The sequence below is a fragment of the Mus caroli genome, unplaced genomic scaffold, assembly GCF_978045245.1.
Source record: "Mus caroli unplaced genomic scaffold, Mus_caroli_1 scaffold_2, whole genome shotgun sequence".
Taxonomy (NCBI): Eukaryota; Metazoa; Chordata; class Mammalia; order Rodentia; family Muridae; genus Mus; species Mus caroli.
This window is the reverse complement of record NW_028227257.1, coordinates 144708083-144729588: the sequence shown is the minus strand read 5'-3', so window position 1 is coordinate 144729588 and position 21506 is coordinate 144708083. Positions and strand designations below refer to the sequence as shown.

General features: G+C 43.7%; 1 protein-coding gene across 2 annotated transcripts in view; it reads left to right on the top strand.

Annotated features, from left to right (window-relative positions):
• The window catches only part of Mrrf (mitochondrial ribosome recycling factor), a 52715-nt gene extending 34570 nt beyond the window's left edge, over positions 1–18145 (top strand). For both annotated transcript variants that reach the window (XM_021155532.2, XM_085834973.1), the window contains 2 exons: positions 5025–5184; positions 16961–18145. In XM_021155532.2, the coding sequence (XP_021011191.1) occupies positions 5025–5184; positions 16961–17038 (238 nt within the window). In that variant the 3' untranslated portion in view covers positions 17039–18145. The remainder of the gene's footprint in view (positions 1–5024; positions 5185–16960) is intronic.
• The last annotated feature ends 3361 nt before the right edge of the window (positions 18146–21506 follow it).

Genomic DNA, 21506 nt, shown 5'->3' with positions numbered 1-21506 from the left:
CTTTCGCCTTAGCCTCCCAGGTAATGGAGTTTCTAGGCTGTGCCACCGGCTTGGCCCTCTGTCCTCCCTATCCTTTGCCGCTCTCCATCTACTCCATGGCCAAACCTTTTTCAACTGTTTTCTCTCTCACCACTCATATCCTATTGTCCCTGAGCCTTGGAGATTCTGTGGTTAGAATAATTAGTGCAGCCGCCCTGTGTAGCACTCCTGCAGTGCATATGTGCTGGCAGTATGCCAAGCCCTTGCCACCCGTCATTTCACTAATCCCTGCATCCTCTTCTTAGTAATAGCCACACTCTACTCCTAAGCATGAGGAAACTGAGTTTGGAGAGGTTGAGTATCATATTCAAAGTTCTGAAGCCGACAAGTGGCAGAACTCTTGAGTTCCACTTCAAGGCTTAAAAGACATCTTTCTGTGTTTAATGCCACCTTGTAAGTGACCAAAAACATCTTAAGTGGGTTTTGCTGTAATGACCCAACTCAACAGGGATTTCCCTGAATAACTTTGTACATGTGTCCCATTTGGTAGAAACAATGGGAAGTATCATTTCAGCCAGTGGGTTTCTCTGTGTTGGTTACCAGCGGGGCATGCCCTCTGCTTATTGTTCATGGGAACATACTCAAGGAATTTTTCAGGAAGGCCCCCATCCAGGATGTTACTGGAAGACCTGCCTGGTGGAGTTTGAACAAACAAAGTATGACCCTGCCAGCTCAGCCAAAACCCCAGCCTCCGTGCTGGGAGGCTCTGTGACCCTAGCGGAAAAGGCTGCTGTCTTCATCACCCAGCCAAGAAGCTGCTGCACTGCAGGGTGGGTCCCCAGCTTCCCCTCTCCTTAGATATGGTATGCACATTGTTGTCTATACAAAATACAGGTCTGGTTGGGTTTCCTTTGCCTCCTGTGCCTCTTTTATGGTATTTCATATTGTTTGTAGAACAGTCTGCTAGGGCTTCTCTCCTTTAAAAAAAAAAATGGTGAGCTGGGCTGTGGTTGTACAAGCCTTTAATCCCAGCACTCAGCAGCAGAAGCAGGCAGACTTCTGAGTTTGAAGCCAGCCTGGTCTATAGATCAAGGTCTAGGATGGTCAGGGCTACACAGAAAAACCCTGTCTCAAAACAAAACCAAAATTGTGATAAAATACCATTAGTTTTTAGAAAATACTTGTCATTTTAATTGTCCGAGCTTTTCATCTTGTAAATCTGAAGCTGTACATGTCAAAGATGTATACACACACACACACACACACACACACATATAGTCCCGGGAGCCATTCTGCTTCCTGCCTCTGGCTGCTTCAGAAACCTTATGTAGATGGAGTCCTACAATGTGTGTCCATTTGAGTTGCCTTGTTTCACTTAGGTTTGTCCATGTGTATATGTGTCAGAATAACAATCATCTTGAAGGCTAAATAACATCTGGCCCAGGATGACACTGAAGGTCTCTCACCTGTCAGCCCTTCCAGACTCCTCACTTTGGATAGTCTTTGCCTCCCACTTTCTCCATCCTGGTCATATTGCCTTTCTTCAGTCTCTGGGAAAGGACCAGGCATGCTTCTTCTGCAGTGTGTATCAGCCAGCACAGGATGGAGCATGAAGCGTAAGGAGCTCAGCCGTTGCTTGAGAAATAAATGTGCATCAGTTTAGAGTGGCCACTCAGACGCTTGGAATACAAACATGAGTACACTCCCAGAGTCCCATGAATGTGAGCTGCAGATGATCAGATGTATATTAATCATTGGACTGGAAAAGGATTAGGATATTTCCATAATATAATGTGGTATGTTTCTTTTTCTAAAACAGATGTGCCCTTGTTGCTTCATGAGGAAATAATTAAATGTGTTTGATTAAGACATCCATAGCACTCTGATGTATCCGAGGCTACTGTGGGCTGCTGTCTCTTAGTGTTTGTTATATCTGCTTCTCCCAGTTGCTCTCTGAGATATCTTTTTTCATCATCTTTGATGTCAGGAAACTGAGACTCAAGGATGAAGTAGCTTTTTCATGGGTGACTGTCTTCTGGGTGACAGAGATGGTAATAAAATGGGACTCTCTGCTCTGTATTTACTCATAGTATAAGCTCAGTATTCACCAGTGTATCTGCCCTTCTTCCTGTTGGCGCTCCTCTCACCTCCTTTCCCTTATACATTTTATGACAATTAGCTGTATATTTGAATCCTAACATACATGTTGACAATGATAGTAATAGTTATACATTGCTACCCTTAGAAACTGATATTAATGGTGGCAATATAACATTTGTGTAAAATATAATGTATTAAGGCAATGCTACATATTATGATTTCTTTATATATATAGCCTTTTATTCGTGAGCATTTTTTAAGTCCCAACTCATGGTTCTTTAAGTGTGTGGTTTTTTTTTTTTCTTCCATTTGGAATATAAACAAAGCACTGAAAAGTTAGTTAGCTTGCTTTACTAAAGGTTTCTCAGCAGTGGGGTACCTATTGCAAATTATGAATGAAACACAAGATTGAGGTACTTCAAGGAGATCTTTTTGGAGAGGTTTAAGATGTTTCTTCCAGCCTTAGCTTCGTTTCTTTTCTGCCTCTCCTAATATTTCAGCAGGATTAGGTTTTTTGAATCTGTGGATCAAGTTTTAATTTTCCTGTTCCTTTCTTATACTGACATATGCTTTGGCAAAACAAAAAAGAGACCTAAACATGTCAGCATGATTTCTGTTCAGTGAATTAAAAACCATAAAAGTAACAAGATCAGATCCAAATCCCTAAACTCCTGACATGGTGGTTTTGTCCTTTCCAGCCCCGAGCTTCGTATTACGACTTTGAAAGCTTTCTGCCTGGAAGCAAAAGTTCATGATTTATTTGAAATAGATTACAAGGATATAGGCCAGGAAGAACTAGGTTTGAATCCCAGCCCTGTCACTCATGCTCATGGCCAGTCACTTACCATCTCTGAGACTCAGTTTCTTCTTTAGGAAGAATGGGACTGTTAATTTGAGGAGAGGTTTGCAAGGGTTAGTGAGGTCACTAACTCAGCTGGCTATTTCATCTTCAGAGGTTGTCTTCACTTAAAATTCCTTTTGTCGTGAGAGAAAGCAGTATGCTATGACATATTAGCATATTCTCTCGCTGGCCCACACTGAGCATGCTCCCAGGTCTTGGGACTGCACTTCCTCTGCACATCCTCAGGATGGTTGATCTGAGGCAAAGAAGCATTGCTAATGATGCCACTTCAGAGCAGAGCATTTTGTTATAATAAGCCAACCAGTGGCTTTTGAGACAGGCCACTCCAGGTTTGACATCACATAATATACCAAACTATACAGTCAGGCTGTAGGCTAGCCTGTAGGGCATGTTGTTAATTAATGATTGATGGGGACCACAGCTGGGCTGGTGGCTCTGGGTGCTATAAGAAAGCAGGCTGAGCAAGCCATGGGGAGCAAGCTAGTAAGCAGCACGCCTCCATGACCTCTGACCTCTGCATCACTCCTGCCTCCAGGTTCCTGTCCTGTTTGAGTTGCTACCTTGATTTCCTTCAATGATGATCAGTGATAATGAAATACATCCTACTCTTTAGATCTAGTGAGGTATATTAGATAGGATAGTGTGGCTTATGCTGCAGTAACAAGCAGTCTTCATATCACCATGGTTTATAACACGTCACTGTGGTTTGTAAGAGCTGAGTGTACTTTGTGTTAGGTGCTGTTCTTTATAGTCATCCTGGACCTGAGCTGATGGAGGGCCTATCTCAGCTTGTACTGTGATGCCAGAAAACACATGCTGCTTCTAAAAGCTGCTGCCCTCGCATCTACATATTCCTTTCTCCCACAACAAAAAGAATTTTAAGTAAAGACAACCTCTGAGCCAGGCGTGGTGGCGCACACCTTTAATCCCAGCACTCGGGAGGCAGAGGCAGGGGGATTTCTGAGTTCAAGGCCAGCCTGGTCTACAGAGTGAGTTCCAGGACAGCCAGGGCTACACAGAGAAAACCTGTCTCGAAAAACCAAAAAAAAAAAAGACAACCTCTGAAGACCAAGCAGCCAGCTGAGTTAGTCCAGCGTTTTTATATACGCTTCCGTATATCATTCAATTTGTGTAACCTAACCTCATGGTGAGGAGCATATGTTCCTGCTTGTGCCTGTGAACAAGAGACCAAACAGTTCCTGTGAGTGGACCTAATGACCTGCCACATTTGGACCAGCTAGCTGTTCCTCTGTAGTCCCAACAAGTTCTCACACTCTGATAAATGTCTGATCTCCTTAGCAGTGGGATGAAGTTCTGCTGTCCTCATCCTAATCCATTACCTCAGCTCCTAGCCCTTGGCAGTTACAAGATGGGAAAAGGAAGGCAGCGTATTTATGCTGGGCTGTGTTGTAGATTGTCATGGCACTTCGATGGGAAATAGGAACTGTTGTATGTGGTCAAATGCCTTTCTTTGTGGTTTACACTTGTCCTTATGATGAAGATGCAGATAATGTAAACTGACATATATCTGAGTGTGGCATGCTTTTAATCCCAGTACTAGGAAGACAGAGGCAGTCAGATCTCAGTTTAAGGCCTGCCTGGTCTAGAGTGAGTTTTTGAATGGCCAGGGATAAATAGAAAAACCCTATAACCTGGAAAAAACAAAATAAATTAAATCAAATGTGTCAGGGTCAATGCTCAATGAGTCATATGCTCATCTTACTTAGTTTCCTCCTAACTGATAGACATTAGACAGCTGTCCCATTAGGCAGCTGGGAAATTTGAAGAGAAGGTATGAGAAGGTATGCATCTTGTAAGTAGCTTGGTTGAGTTTTAACTTGGGTCTGCCTAGCCTCTCTAGTTTCTAAGTGTCTCTTACTTGCTTTTGCCTGATAACTCACCAGAACTAAACATGTCCATTGGCATCTGTCAGCAGTGTGAAGGTTATGAGCTGACCGAGCTGGCAGCTCAGAGTTATACACTGTTGGGCTAGGGAACAAATAGTATGAAGTTCTTGGCTGGAGGGCAGCGTCTTACTAGAAAGAATAGTTTTGTTGAACTTGTGTGTTTGTCTTTTTTTCAGAGTAACCAGGGAACACAGAGAAATGCTGGTAAAATTGGCCAAACAGAGCACCAACAAGGCCAAAGAAAATTTACGGAAGGTTCGCACTAATGCAATGAATAAACTGAAGAAGTCAAAGGACAAAACCTCAGAGGACACCATTAGACTCATCGAGAAGCAGGTACTGTTGCCAACAGATAGAACATCTGTGTATCTCGCCTGTGTGCTCATGCTTGGAGCACTCAAAACAGAATGCTCTGATCATTTAATTCGCACAATCAGCACCTCATCTCTATTCTAAGACTAGCCCACTGTTAGACCCTGGAAGGACCCACAGGAAGAGAGAAGATGTTGTTGATCCTTGATTGGTGCTAGGCTCTGTGCTGGACACTTTATTTCATTTACCCTCATTACTACCAAACCAGTTAGAGGCTGCAGGTGTAGCTCAGTGCCTTGGTCCAATCCCCACTGCTGAAATAGTAGCACAACAGAGCTGTGAGGGACAGTGAGGAGGATGGTCCCGGGAAGTTTGGGGACTTCTGCAAGCTCTCTTGCTCACAGTACTAGAAATGGAATCCAACCCTAGGCAAACTGGCCCTCGAGCTACGTGCTTTGCTTTCTGATTGCCAAGGAGTGAGCAGCTATGATCTCTGTGTGCTGAATGCTGGTACTCTTGGAGGGAAGAGGCAAGAGACCAGGGACCAGGTAGCTCAGTGTGTGCAGAGGTGTGGTGTTTAGTTTCCACTTGGACCTGCAGGTCTTCTTGTTTGTTTGTTTGTTTGTTTGGGTTTTGTTGTTGTTTTGTTTTGTTTTTATTTTCTGAAATAAGGTTTCTCTGTATAGCCCTGGCTGTTTTAGAACTCATTCTGTAGACCAGGTTGACTTCACACTTACAGGGATCCACCTGCCTCTGCCTCCTAAGTACTTGGATTAAAGGTGTGCACCACCTTTGATCCTGCAGGTCTTAATCCTAGGATGAGTCTAGGCAATGAGTAAGACAACAGAGTGGCCACATCATAGAAGGTTTTATGTACCACAGTGAGGAGTTTGGATGTGAACATATCCAGAGCAACCCATGTCGGGCTCTGCATCTGTGTCAGTTATCAGTAGCAACCCAAAATGGGATGGTTTAGAAAAATCCACATCATTTCTTATTCTCCTTTCTGTGGGCAGCTTGGGTGTAGCTGTTCTAGGTTGAGCTGAGAGCTCAGCTTCACATCACAGGTTGGGGTCAACTGTGCTTTATATATCTCACAATCTTCCAGAGTCAGCAAGTGCCCAGAACATCTTTCTTGGCAACAGCAGGTCCCAGTCCTATAAGTCCAACCACCTAAGCTCATTTTAAGGACATGTTCTTGCCCTTCCCATAGGCTAAGCTTGTTCTTCAGCCCAAGCCAGATAGCATTGTTGCCAAGAAGTATATATTTACTTCATAGAGGTCTGGGTGTGTGTGTGAATATTTGATGAATAATGAAGGTGTCTGAATCACTTAGAGAGGTGATTCAGTCAGGAACATGTTTGCTGTACAAGAATAAAGACTTGAGTTAGATCCCTCAGAACCCACATGAAAGCTGATCGTGGAGGGCTTGCCTGTAAGCCCAGCAGAGGGTTTGGAAGGCTGTGGAGATAGGAACCCTGGGCCTCACTGGCCAGAATTCCAGCTGAAGGTGAGCCTCCCGTTCAGTGAGAGACCCTGACCCAAAACTCAAGATGGAAAGTGATTGATAGAAAAGACATGGTCTTCACATTTGTGTGCACATATGTACACTTGTACCCACCCCCGTGTATCTGAGGCCTGCTCCAGATTCTAAGTCAGTGAATCTGGAATGGTACCTGGGAATTTTAAACTGCTTCCTGGACAGTTCTCATGCAGTAACTGTCTTGAAAGATCTCGTTTTTCAGACAAAGAGATCATGCATGTACTTATGAAAAGTACCTGGTAACCAGGTAGACACTGTACGGGGCAAGATCGGAGACAGGAAGGGGGAATTTATCAGGATTTAGAAGATGGACTGAGTAATGTTCAGTGTCAAACAGTGTTTCATAGGCCCCATAGCTGCTGTGTGCACAATGAAAGCATCGTGTCAGGTGCTGAAAGAGAGATGGAGTAGGATGGGGCGTGAAAAAAGAATAAGCAGGCAGATCAGGAATCACTACCTCATTTTGGATCAGTAGTTAGTATTCTGGTATAGGCAGCCAGCAATCGCCTGGGGGAATTTTGATTGCTGGATATTGCTCCTACATTTTCTTAATCAGTACATTACCTAGAAATGGGTTATACTTTTAAATATTTTTAACATTATGTATACATGTGTGTTTAGATGAGGGATATACAGGTGAGTGCAAGTTCCTGCAAAGTCCAGAGGAGGGTGTTAGGTCCCCTAGGGTCGGGGTTGGAGTTGCTAAAGCACCTGATATAGGTGTTGGGAACTAAACTTGGATCCTCTGCAAGGGCAGTAAGTGCTCTCAACTGCTAAACCACCTCTCTAGCTTTGAAGCACGTGGTTTAAATGTTTCCCTGATAATTCTTCAAACACTGTGAAAGAAGAAACAGGAGCATGTGGCCAAAAGGAAAGCCACCTGCAGCTGCTGTCCTGTGACCTTGGAAAGGTTGCCTGGCCCTTGAGTCTGCTTTTCCTGTAAAAGGGTTTGTTTGGTATTTCTGTTCTGAAAGGGCTCCTGGGATGTTAGAAGGTGCTGTTAGGATGCCTAGCATTTAAATCCTCTCCTGCTTTCTACCCTCCTGTGCTTGCTCAAAGGGACATTCATAGGTTAAACTATCTCCCCAAGGAGAGCCTACTCTTGGGGATTCCATCTCTGCAGTGGACACAGGGCCTTTGTGTGCTTCCTGGTAGTAGGCTGCGTGGACCTCCCAAGCTGCCAGGCTCCTCTCCTCATTCAGCAAGTTGGAGTCTGCCTTAGAGTGCAGAGTCCATGCTCCTTGAAAAAGGAAGAATGATCAGGTAATCGACGCTCTTGTTAAAGCATGCTTGACAGAGACTTCACTAGCAGCCTTCTCGCTGCCACTGGCTGACCATCCTTTTCAGGTTGTACTTTCTGTCCAGTGTTTCCTACTGCTCTTACTCTTTCAAAGTGAAAATCCTTTGTTCTTCTGATACTGAGCTGATTCCCGGTTACCGTGAGACAGAGTGAAGAGTCACTGATGTCTCAGTTGAGCAGAGGCAGCCATTGTCACCATCTCAGTGGGATCCTGCAGAGGTGACATCTCACCTCGCACAGTGTCATGGTCTCTCAATGTAAAGGTTTATGACAAGTATATGTCATTTCCATGTTAATTCTTAGCCTTGTTAACAATCTTGTAAACAGTTGTGTGTTTGAAGTTTGGGTAGGAAAACAGTCGGAGGCAGCCCTGTGCACTCGGCACCATGTTCCTTTCTCCTCGGACAGCACCAAGGGGTGCTTGCCATTGCCTTTGTTTTTTGTTTTACTTTATATAATTAACACTGCTGGCTGATTGCTCCTTCAACAGTTTAAGTTTATTTGTTACCTTTGTTCTTAACAATCAAAGTAATATCTGCTCATTATAAAAAATGTAAAATGGAAGGACTGTTTAACAGTTTGGAGGAAAATCACCCCATAAGTGCAGAGTGTGGAGATGTCACTCAGAAATAGTCCTTTTTTTTCTTCAGTACATAGTTTTAAACAATAGTGACTATGTAGTATATATAAATTTTTGAGTCCATGTTTAATTTCTCATTTGTTATTAAAGGCATTGTTTATGTGTTTGGAAAAATTTTGCAAATGGCTACTTCTTATGGCTGCTAAATAGTTTATCTTGTCATATGCAAAATTGCCTCTTAGAAGCTCTGCTTTTAGGTATTTTTATTTTAAAAATCTTGTTTAATTTTTAAACAATATATTATATTTATATTAGCAAGTTATAATGAAAATCTTCTTTATACATCTTTATGTTTTCTTAGGGTGGAACATGCCAAGTGTAGATCAGTGAACAAAGAAATGCATTGGTTGCTTATGTCTTGTTTCCCCAGTGCTGGGGATTGAACTGAGAACCTTATATACGCTTTGTAAGTGCTCTACCACTAATCTCTGCCCCCAGCCCAGAAATGCATTTTTTGTTTGTTTGTTTGTTTTGTTTTTTGAGACAGGGTTTCTCTGTGTAGCCCTGGCTGTCCTGAAACTCACTGTAGACCAGGCTGGCCTCGAACTCTGAAATCCGCCTGCCTCTGCCTCCCGAGTGCTGGGATTAAAGGCGTTCGCCACCACGCCTGGCTTTTTTTTTTTTTTTTTTGAAATGCATTATTTTTAAGGTTCTTAATATATCTTTCCCAAGTCACTTTGAGCTTTAGAATGTAAGTGTCTCCAGCACACATGCATGTTTTCCTTTATGGACCTGAGATGGGACTCGTGAGCCTCTTGCTCAGGTCTTCTGAGTGCTGGGTCACAGGCATGCACCACTGTACCTGGATTCTTTTACCTCTTACTGGGTCCTAACGTTAAACTGAGGTTCTGTTTTTATGAGATACTACCTTGCTGTGTAAGCCTAGCTGGCCTGGTACTTGTCCAGACTAGCCTCACATTCCTCATAGTTCTTCCTAGTCTCCCCAGTACAAGGATTGCAGGCATCTGTCACCATACCTGGCTGAACTAAAAGAATTTAATGTGAGCTTACAATTTGTCTTCAAATCATCATCTTTTACACTCTTGAGAAATGTTTTTAATATATTTATTTTTAAAATAATCTTTATTATAAAAAGCATTGCACACTAAAATTAACCAGGCTAAAAGTCTGTATAGCCCACTGAACTTCTGTGTAGTTAGAATAGCCATTGGGGGCTTAGAAAGATGCTCAGCAATTAAGAGCACTGGCTGCTTTTCAGAGAGTCTGTTCCTAGCAGCCACATGGTGACTCCAGCCCCAGAGGATCTGACACCCTCTCCTGGCCTCCCTGGGCAGCAAGCACGAACATGGTGTACAGCCATATAAACACCTGGACACTAACCGTGTTTGTTAAGGTCGTCTTGTCTATTTAAAAATAATACTATACATTTTAATACTACTTTAATAATAATACTTTACATTTTTACTATTTGATTTATTCTTATCCACCTATCCACCCCCATGACAGAATCAGAACGGAACAAACCATTAGCTTTATGTCCTCTTTCAAAATTTATTTGTATGTTCTTGTTATTATAGCTTTTATAGAGGATAGTGTGACAGATGCCTAAAACCCTTTATTTTTGATTTATGGCTTAGGAATATCTCTAAGAGAAATTGTCAACCTTAATCAGTGGGACTGTGTATGTCATTAGTGTGCTATGTATAATAATAGAAAAACTAGAAACTAAGTTTCTGAAAATTTTTTATGTCCATTGGAAATATATTAATTAAAATCTATATAGAGGTTTAAAACATATTTCATTGATATGGACATTTTAAGAATTATTTCTTTATTTCCTTTTTTTTTTTTTTTTTGAGGTAGAGTTTTTCTATTTAATTCTTGGCTGTCCTGGAACTCATTTTGTAGACCAAGATAGTCTAGAACTCAGAGATCTGCCTGGCTCTGCCTCCCAAATGCTGGGATTAAAAGCATTGTGCCACCCCTGCTCAGATGACTTTAGTATTATTTTTAAATAGTGAACTGAACAATAACATTATAGTTACATTTTTATGAAGAAAAGCTGTGACTGGAGAGATGGCTCAATCGTTAAGAGCACCCAGAGTCAAATACCGTCTCTAACTCCAGTTCAGGGAATCTGACTTCTGTGGGCACCAAGCATGTGTGTGGTGCACATACATATATGCGCAAAAACACTCACACATAAAGTGAAATGAATAAGTCTAATAAAAAAGTTTTAAAGATACATAGGCACCAAAGATTGGTAACTTGTAATTATCAAAATATTCAGTGATGGGATTCGAACAGCCTTTTATTTTGTGAAATTGACCTTCTCTTTTTAAATCATTTCAAAATTCTTTAGAGGCCAGATTCTCTTGAACTGTTTTATAACAGTATTTCTTTCATCTTTGGTGTATACGAGTGAAATGATTGAGCTGTGGGTCTGTCTCAGTCATTGTGTCTGCCCCCAGTTCCCTTAGCCCTCAGCCCAGGCAGCTCTGCTGCAGGACCAAGATGTTCCTGCTCAGGACTCTTGACATCTGCCAGCCTGCTGTGGTACCTTCGCTTCAGTTTGCCATAAATGGGCCTGCTGAACATTAAAGCATTTGGCAGAAACCACCAGTGACTCTGGCCAAGATCCTTTCACTGCTGTCTTTCTCTGTGAAGCAGCACTCTCTGAAATGGAGGAAGCTGGTGCTGGTGCAGCTAAAGGAAGGGAGGGCCTCTGCAGGCAGGAGGCTGACAGGGCTAGACCCGGGAAGGCCAGCCTCATGAAGGATGGCTTGTGTGGGCCTGCCCAGAGCTGTGCTCTGTGCTCCTATGACCCCCTTCTCTGTCCCTGTCTTCTTCTATTTTCCTGAACTTGTAACCAGCAGACAAGACGCAGTGATGGTAGTGCTGGTGCTAGTGGTGATAATGCCATTTACTTTTATGAAGTGAGGCTTGAGAGAATGGTTCTTGCTTTGGAGTCGGACATTCAGACCCTAGCTCTTTTCCTTCCCAGCTGTGAGAGTGAGCTAATGACTTCGTTCATCTGTGAGCCCCTGTGCTCACCTGTCAGGTGGGACGGTCTGTGCCCATCTCGCAGGAGTGACAGGAGGACCAGCAGGCAGCACACAGGCTTAAATGTGACTAGTGTGTGATCACCCACTCTGATTTCCGACCTCGTGATTTTAAAGAAAATGGAACTGACCCTTTCAGTGATCCCAGCACAATGTGGCTGAATAAGGAAGGAGTAGGCCAGGCACTGTGGAGTACGGTTGTCAAACATCAGGAGCCACGACATGTCACATAAATAGTGGACAGAGCAGAGTGGGCAGAACAGTCTTGCCCAAATGACCTTGGCTTAGTTCTCTGTAGAATGGGCACAATAACTGTTGGGTCTCCTTTATAGGGGTAATGTGGAATGGCCAGATTTCAATAAATGAGTTAACAGAAACATTTTATACAATGCAGCTGCTAGGTGAAACCATGCTAAAGGAGACAGACAGCATTTCATGTGACATGTGGAATGTCACCCAGTGCCTGTCATGCAGTAGTACTCCGCAGTAGGAGCTGGCGGGCGGGGTGACATTAATCATCCGTCTTACACAGTCTGCCATGGGAATGGTGAGCCTGCAGGTGGACTGTTCCCAAGGGCCCTTGGACCTATTAGCTGTAAAAAGTGAGTAAATACTCTTGATGGATTAGCTTGAAGTCAGAAAGTGATGGTAAAAGTCACAGTAACACAGCCAGCATTTGCATAGGATAACCAGATTATCGCATGCCTGCATAGTCTTGTTTTTACTAAACTGCTATCTGAGAAGGGACTAGCACCCTCAGTTTGATGGGTGAGGACACAGACTCAGAGTGGAAATGTCACTTGTTCATGTTCTCCCATGTTATCAGATTGTTAGCCTGGGCCTTCCCCTCAATTTCTCAGTCCTTCTGCCCAGATAACCTTACTGCAGCCTTCACCTTTGGCTGGCCCAGGCTGGCAGCCTGCAGTGCTGGTGTGTTGCTAGCACTGCTCCTGAGCTACACAAGACAGCTCCAGGGACAGTAGCATCTCAGACAGTTGTGACTTGACTCCTGAGGAGAGAACAAGCTGCCATTCTGAATCTAGCCACTCTTCCAGAGGATCTGGCAGCCCTGGGAGCTGTGCTTTTCCAGCTGAAAGCTGTGTAGCTTTTAGCATGGTGAGGGCTTGGCTACTTTCCTGCCTGGGACCAATTGCTGCAACTCCTTTTTCGTTTCTGCTCTTTCAAACTATGTATTTAGTTCCTAATTCCTGGCTGAGGCCTGTGGTCGGTGAATAAAGATGTCAAGCAGCTGCCGTGCTGCCGAGCATGCAGATCCGCAGATCTGCACACTGGGCTAGCCCTCAGAGCTTCCTGCCAAAGCTGCCTGCCTTCATATCAACCCCACTTAGACTTAGAAGGGAGCATGCAACACCCACCTACTAAATCATGTTTTCATTTTTAGAAAGGCATGCATACTTATGGCAGAAAAACACAGAGAACTTTTAACAATTTTTCTCTTAATAAATACTTCCTGAGAACTTGATATTTGCTGTGTCTTAGGTGTGATATGACCAATACAGACCTAATTAACATGTTGTTTATCTTCCCATCACTAAAAGATAGAATGTTAAGATTTTGGTATGTTATATACATATGTGAAAGGAATTTAAATAGTCACCATAAATGGGGGAGACAGTGTCTCAACTGGACATCAAATGTCACCAAGTAAAAAGACATTTTATGCCACCAAATAAAACCTCCACTGCCAAGAATGGGTTACACTTTGTTGAGTTGTTGGCAAAAAGACCACTTCTCTTAAAAAAAAAAAAAAAACTCGAGTCACTCAGACTATCGATTACTCTCTCTAACTTGATGGCAAGCCCTATTTCTAAAGATAGCTTAGTTGTCAAACATGTGTGAAAGGAGCTGGCTCCCAGCTAGAAGCTTCACTCCTACCCACTTGCTTTCATGGTACTAGGAGTTACTTTGCGTGGTCCTGGCAGAGAAAAGTAGTCACTTTCACCTAGCTGAAAACCCTGTGACCTACAACACATGCTTGCCTGCCAGATATGTTCATGTAAGAATGACACACGTTACAGGAGTAACTAAACCACTCCCTTTGTTTGTTTGTTTGTTTGTTTGTTTAATGTTTTGTTTGTTTGATTGACTGATTTAAGGCCCATTCCACGTAATGTAACCCATCCATGACACTTATAAAGTGGCCAAGAAACTGAGACTAGGCAGGTAATGTGACTAAGGGAAAACCTACCTTTATTATTCTGCTGAAAGAACCTAGCAATAGAATGACTCCTAATGACATTCTGCTCTACTCATAGAGCAGAGTGTCGCATAACCCTCATCAGAAAAGCTTCTTATTGCAATAGATGATAACACAGAAACCTACAGCTGGTCAAAGGCTGAGACTTTGGGGGCACTCAGCCCTTAAAGGATTGCTTTGTCAAATCCCTCCTCTGAAAGCTCAAACATTTGTGTGGAAGAGGAAGGCAGAAAGATAGTTAAGAGCCAGAGGTGCAGGATGACTCCAAGGAAACTGTGCCTTCTGATACAACAGGACTGATACACATGAACTCAGAGATGTGGCAGCAAGACCTACACAGTTTCTAACCAGACAACATCCCAGCATGGAGAAGAGAGGTGGACACAGGGCCCAGCCCTAACCAAGGAGCTATTTGTGGATGATACCTTCTGGAAGAGGGAAAATCAGTTTTCTCAAATGGAGTATGTGCACTACATCCTCCCTCCCTCCCTCCCTCCCTCCCTCCCTCCCTCCCTCCCTCCCTCCCTCCCTTCCTTCCTTTCTTTTTTCCTCCCTTCCTTCCTTCCTTCCTTCCTTCCTTCCTTCCTTCCTTCCTTCCTTCCTTCCTTCCTTTTTTTATATATAGAGAGAAGAAATGGAGACAGAAAGAACATGAAGTTGGGTGGGTAGGGAGGTGGGGAAGGTCTGGGAGGAGTTGGAGGAGGAAAAGGAATATATTATGGAAAATGCTTAATAAAAATTAAAAGATTTCGGGATGTGTCTTTGTTTTTTAAAGTATATAATTTTTGTTTAAATATTTTATATATTAGTTCTTCTACAGATATTCAAACAGAAGTTTCAATCTTGAATTATTTTTCTTTAATTGAAAAAATATGAACATGTCTCCAAGATATTAACAATATCTTGGAGCATATTTCAAATATATTTTTATTATTATAAATGTAACCCATGCTTGATTTTTTTTTTTTTTTTTTTTTTCCGAGACAGGGTTTTTCTGTGTAGCCCTGGCTGTCCTGGAACTCACTCTGTAGACCAGGCTGGCCTCGAACTCAGAAATTTGCCTGCCTCTGTCTCCCAAGTGCTGGGATTAAAGGCATCAAATGTATGTGTTTTCTCCTTGAGAATTCAACACGGCCGTTGTAATACCTATATGTATTAATTTTCTTCCCTATCCTATAACTTTAGATTTTCTGATTTTTTTTAACTATTCAAAATTAAGCCAGGGGCTGGGGAAGTGGAGAGTTGGTCCCACAGTTACGAGTGTTTACTGCTCTTCCAGAGGCCCCAGGTGCAGTTCTCATCACCCACATCAATTCCAAGTGAGCTGACCAGCCCTTTATGCCTCCTCAGCACCCACACTTAGTGTAGTGCACATAAACTTGTGCAGACTTAGACTCATAAAAGTGTTAAGGTTTTCAAAAGGACAATATAAACATCCTTATACCTAGAACTTAAGCATTTAGAAGCTAGGGGTCAGGAAGTTGGCTCATTGATGAAAAACACCTGTTATTCTTCCCAGATTTGGCTCCCAGTACCCACATGGTGGTTCATGACCATCCATAACTCTAGTTTCAGGGAATTCACAAGGCATCAGGCACACACATGGTACTGATGCATGCAGGCAGGCACTCATATAGATTACAACAACAACTTGGGACTAGAGAGCTGGCTGAATAGTTTGAAGTACTGGCTGTTCTAGAGAACCCAGTTTTAATTCCCAGCATCTCCACTGTGGTTCACTATAACTCCAGTTCCAGGGATCTTACTTGCATGCTCCTCTGGCCTTCTCAGGCACTGGTCACATTCATAATAACACACACATACACATAGCCAAAGCACCCATACATCAAATAATAATTATAATAAAAGAAGAATTTTATGTTCAGATCATGTTTGCTGATAATATCCCGGTTGAGACAGTTGAGGATTAGATGGTATAAGATTTGCATCTATTTGAATTTCTCCCTGTGATATGGGAGCTTATCCATTCACGGTAGCTCGCTGGGTTTGAATATTGTAATTAGAAACCACAACATCAAGTTTTGTTAGCAATGACAGCTGAAGGTGTATCTTGTTTTAATTTGCATTTTTTGTGTCTATTGAATTCCCTGTGTTTGTTGATCAGATGTGCATTTCTCTTTCTGTTTACCTCTGAGGTCTTAATACTTTTTATATCCATTCATCTAAAGGCTTTCTGAAATAGAGTGGCTGAGGTGTAAGATGTTCTAGAACAGTGGTTCTCAACCTGTGGGTTGCAACAACCCCATGTGGGGTCAAAGGACCCTTTCACAGGGGTCACATACCAGATATCCTGTGTATCAGACATTTACTTCACAATTCACAACAGTAGTAGAATTACAGTTATGAAGTAGCAGCAACAATAATTTTATGGTTGGGGTCACCACAACAGAATGAACTGTATTAAAGAGTCACAGCATTGGGAAGGTTGAACCACTGCTCTAGGGGCTTAATAAGAGGCAGCTAGGCTGGCTTTTCTGCATTGTATTATAGTTTTAAATGGTGGCTTGTAGAATCAGACTTCTATAAATTAAAGTTCAATATTCTGACTTTCTGACTGTTGCCCTGAATAAATGGTCTGTCTTGGTTTTCTTATCTGTAAAAGAGGAGTAATCAGCCAGGCAGTGGTGGCGAACACCTTTAATCCCTGCACTTGGGAGGCAGAGGCAGGCAGGTTTCTGAGTTCAAGGCCAGCCTGGTCTACAGAGTGAGCTCCAGGACAGCTAGGGCTGCACAGAGAAACACTATCTTGAAAAAAACCAAACCAAACCAAACCAAACCAAAGAAACACTATCTTGAAAAAAACCAAACCAAACCAAACAAAAACAAAAACAAAAACAAAAAACAACAACAATAAAAAAGAGGAGTAGTCCTTCCTACCTTGCAGGAGTGTTGTTAAGAATCTGTAACAATATCAACATACATTTCTTAGTGCAGAGAGTGGATGACCTCAGTTAGTGTGAACTTTGTCACTCTCAGTTTTTCCCAGTAACCTTTGCATGTTTCAGAAACATTTGTTCCTACCCCAGTTATCAAACTTCAATTGTTGTTTTTACAGATCAGCCAAATGGCAGACGACACGGTGGCAGAGCTGGACCAGCATCTGGCAGCAAAGACCAAAGAACTCCTTGGATGAAAGTCAGCAGTCACAGCCGAACACCCGAGTCCTGTGTCTGCTCATGCCGTGGGTGGCAACCTCGTGTCTGCACTGCCCTGACCATGCACCCGAGGCTGACACTGCTGCGCCTCCATCGGCCACTCAGTCTCCTGTTGGGATGCTCAGATTTATGGAATCTCTTTCTTGTTTCCGTGCACAGGCTTGTTCTGCTCTGAATCTCCCCTTGTGAATGTCTCTGTTGGCAGATGACCTTTACTCTGACAGTGACCTTGACTGTGGTGTCACCACAGCACTAGGGCCGCTGTCAGGCTTAGCAGCTCCTCTCATCAACACAGGAGCCTCCTTTCAAACTGTGAATCATACCCTGCCCTTGTGTTAAACTCATTTGGATTAATGTGGGCCTTCAGTCTGACTGCTGATGATCAAGCCTAAATAAATTGGAAAATAACAACCACAGAAGAAAGATAGAGTGGTTAGGATGGAAGAACCCCAGAATTTGTTTATAAAGCAACCAAGAGCAGTGTTTTTGCCTCTGGGTTGTCCTCCCACATGCTGTTCATGTGGACCAAGCTTCCGCTCCTAACTAGCCCTGTTTACTGTGCCATCAGTTGCCCCCTCTGGGCAGTCTCTCTGCCTCCAGAGCTAGGCCCCAGTTTTGGCTGGGCTCCTATTATTTCATCCTCTGTTTTTCTTTTCTGTTAGTCTATATCTTGAGAAAAATTACCAGAGAGAATGACAGAGTACCGCTTGAAGTTGTCTGTGTATTTATGTTGTAAAAATTGGTAGCTGCTCACCAAATGCTTTCCTTCTCTCTCTCATTTCACTCTTGTCTCTGTCAGCATTTATTTGGTAATGAGCTACTGTTTCTCCAGGGCCTGTCTTCCTGGCCCTTCTTTTCCTTTTAATTGTTGTATGCCATGCCATAGCTTTTGTATAGATGTCAGGTCAGACCTCGCCCAGCTCCTGCACCATGTGGGGTCATGGGATGGAACTTGGGTTCTTGACCTTGCCTCACCTGCTGAGTCACCTCCCTTGCTGTACTGTGGCTTCCATGCCAAGTTAGGGTAGTCTTTTCCCCTTCTCCTGCAGTCATTCATTCAATTATAATAAAGCTACTTTTAGGCATTATTTGTAATCACAAAGGAGACAGATACAGACCACCTACACTTACAAATATGGAAACGACATGACAGTGTTAGGTACTGGATCCTCCAGACAGTGGAGTGGGAAAGTGGGGGGATATTTTATTTTTCTGATAAGAAAGTCTCTCTGCATAGTCCTAACTGTCCTGGAACTTAACTCTGTAGACCAGGCTGGCCTTGAACTCAATCCTCCTGTCTCTGCCTCTCAAGTACTTACTTACTTTAAAGGTGTGGGCCACTACACCCAGCTAAGGGACATTTCCATTGCTCATTATTAGCCTCAGTTTACAAGATGTAAAATTTCTCAAGCTTGTCAGACAGCTAGCAAGCAGCAAAGCAGAGATAAAGGTTGTAGGCTTGATTCCAGGGTCTGTTCTTTCCACTGATGCCAGAGGTGAAGTGATCATTCCACCACCACCACCACACACACCCCAAGCGGTCCTCCAGTGCATACCAGCCAGGTGTCCCGTACTGAGTCCGTTCTGAGACATAAATACCTATAGAGTCTGGGGTTTGGCACTCCACCCTGGAAAATGCCCTATTTCTGACAGCAATCTCAAGTCTGGACCACACAAATCTAGTTCCCAGCCCTGTCCTTTGATCTGGTTAATTAGCCAGGATGCTACTCAGGGCTTGGGAGGTAGGTTTACTGGCTTTTTATAAAGCATGTTCTAAAGAGTACAGATGAGCAAATTCAGGGGGTTGGGAGGCGGGGGCAGGGTCGGGGGATACCGGGAAGTGGGAATCTGCTCTGAAGCACCTTGGGTAGACATGTTCCTAGCACTGCCAGATCCTCTAACCTGAAGAAGCCACTGCCACCCGCTGTCTTTCAGGACCTAGTGGGCCCCAGCTGTTTATTGGGTGCTCTAGTGTGTGCTAGAACACAAAGGATACAGTGAACTGAGTTGCCCTGCCAGTGCCTCAAGCAGGAAGGTCTGTTCTGGTTCTAGGTGGTGAGGTGTGTGCCTGGGCTAGCTAATAAGCCTCCTGCTGCCTCTGCCCACACTGCTGGAACCTGGTGAGAAGTAGCCAGTGGGAATTCAGGATTAGGATTCGCTGAGGATGAAAGGAACTGACATGCCCTCCTCCCCACCTTACCTACCCTCAAAGCCAGAGACAAATGGGAAGTTAAACTGCCAGGGGAGAGCAGCATGAGCCACACAACAGAGGCTTTGCCAGGGTTCAGTTCTGTGAGTGACCAGAATTCTTGTTGCAAATGTGCTGCTCAAAGATGCAGGATTTTTTAATAAACAGAGGAAATGATAAATTATGTTGTAACTCCACTCCAAAGGCATTTGGTTCTTAACAGCCAGATCCTCTGTAGTCTTTAAATAAACAAAACTTATTTGGTGAACAGACGGGGGTGGGGAGGGATGAAAGATTTTCAGTACTTGGGTTCCACATGTCAACAATTTCTCTCCTGTGTGTATGTTGGCCAAAGCCATATATCATGATAAATGAATAAAGGAGAGCCCTGAGCGCAGGGCGGTGAGACAGCTCAGCAAATGGTTTTCAGCTGATTGCTCTATTCCAGTCGATATTTATCACAGAGGCTCTGCTGCCCTGTGTGTGAGGGATATGTTGGTGGCAGAACCAGAAGGCGACTACCTGTTTGGGTGTGCTGAGGTAGCAGCATGCAGGAGCTGGTAACTTTGTCCCCTTCTCCCCGACAGTCTTAAGAGCTTTCTGGGCATCAAAGTTCTCACACTAGCAGAATTAACTACCTTCTCTATTCAGTTCAGTGGCTCTCAAAGTCCCATGGAAAAAGCAGTTTTAGCCTGTTTAAAAATCTTTCTTTTGGTATACATGTATGCGCACGAGCACAAAAGGAAATTTAAAAATTTTAAAAAGAATTTTAATGGGATTGGGGAGATGGTTTGGCTGCTAAGAGTGCTGAGTGTGCACACTTGGACATATGATTTATTCCTCATCACCCATCTAAAAAGTCAGACATATAACCCCAACACTGAGAAAGCTGAGAAAGACAGACCCCAGGAGCTCACATGTTCCCCCATCCCACTGGAGCTCAAAGAATGAGTGTCCAATTCACTGAGAAAGCCTGTCTCAATAGAATAAGTAGTCACAAGATGGAACCTGACATCCTACTCTGACTCCTGTGCTCATTTGGCTGCATGCACCTGTACACTCACATATGCCCCTAGACACACACAAATGCACCTGTGCACTCACATGTGCCCCTTACACACACAAATGCACCTGTGCACTCACATGTGCCCCTTACACACACAAATGCACCTGTGCACTCACATGTGCCCCTTACACACACAAATGCACCTGTACACTCACATATGCCCCTAGACACACACAAATGCACCTGTGCACTCACATGTGCCCCTAGACACACACACAAATGCGCCTGTGCACTCACATGTGCCCCTTACACACACAAATGCGCCTGTGCACTCACATGTGCCCCTACACACACACACACATGTACCTGTACACTCACATATGCCCCTAGACACACACAAATGCGCCTGTGCACTCACATGTGCCCCTTACACACACAAATGCACTTGTGCACTCACATGTGCCCCTACACACACACACACACACACATGCACCTGTGCACTCACATGTGTCCCTAGACACACACAAATGCGCCTGTGCACTCACATGTGCCCCTAGACACACACAAATGCGCCTGTGCACTCACATGTGCCCCTTACACACACAAATGCACTTGTGCACTCACATGTGCCCTTACACACACACACATGCACCTGTGCACTCACATGTGTCCCTACACACACATAAATGCACCTGTGCACTCACATGTGCCCCTCCACAGACACAAATGCACCTGTGCACTCAGGTGTGTCCCTACACACACACAAATGCACCTGTGCACTCACTTGTGCCCCTACACACACACAAATGCACCTGTGCACTATGTGTGCCCCTACACACACACAAATGCACCTGTACACTCACATGTGCCCCTACATACAAATGTACCTGTGCACTCACATGTGCCCCTCCACAGATACAAATGCACTTATGCACTCACATGTGCCCCTCCACAGACACAAATGCACCTGTGCACTCACATGTGCCCCTACACACACACAAATGCACCTGTGCACTCACATGTGCCCCTACATACAAATGCACCTGTGCACTCACATGTGCCCCTCCACAGACACAAATGCACCTGTGCACTCACATGTGTCCCTACATACACACAAATGCATCTATACATTCACATGTCTCCTCCTCCACACTCAAATTTTTAAAATAATTTCTCACTACTCTTCCTTGTTAGCCTCATTTAAAATGAAGTATGGATAGAGGCGAGCTACTTGTTCATAGTCTGGTTTATT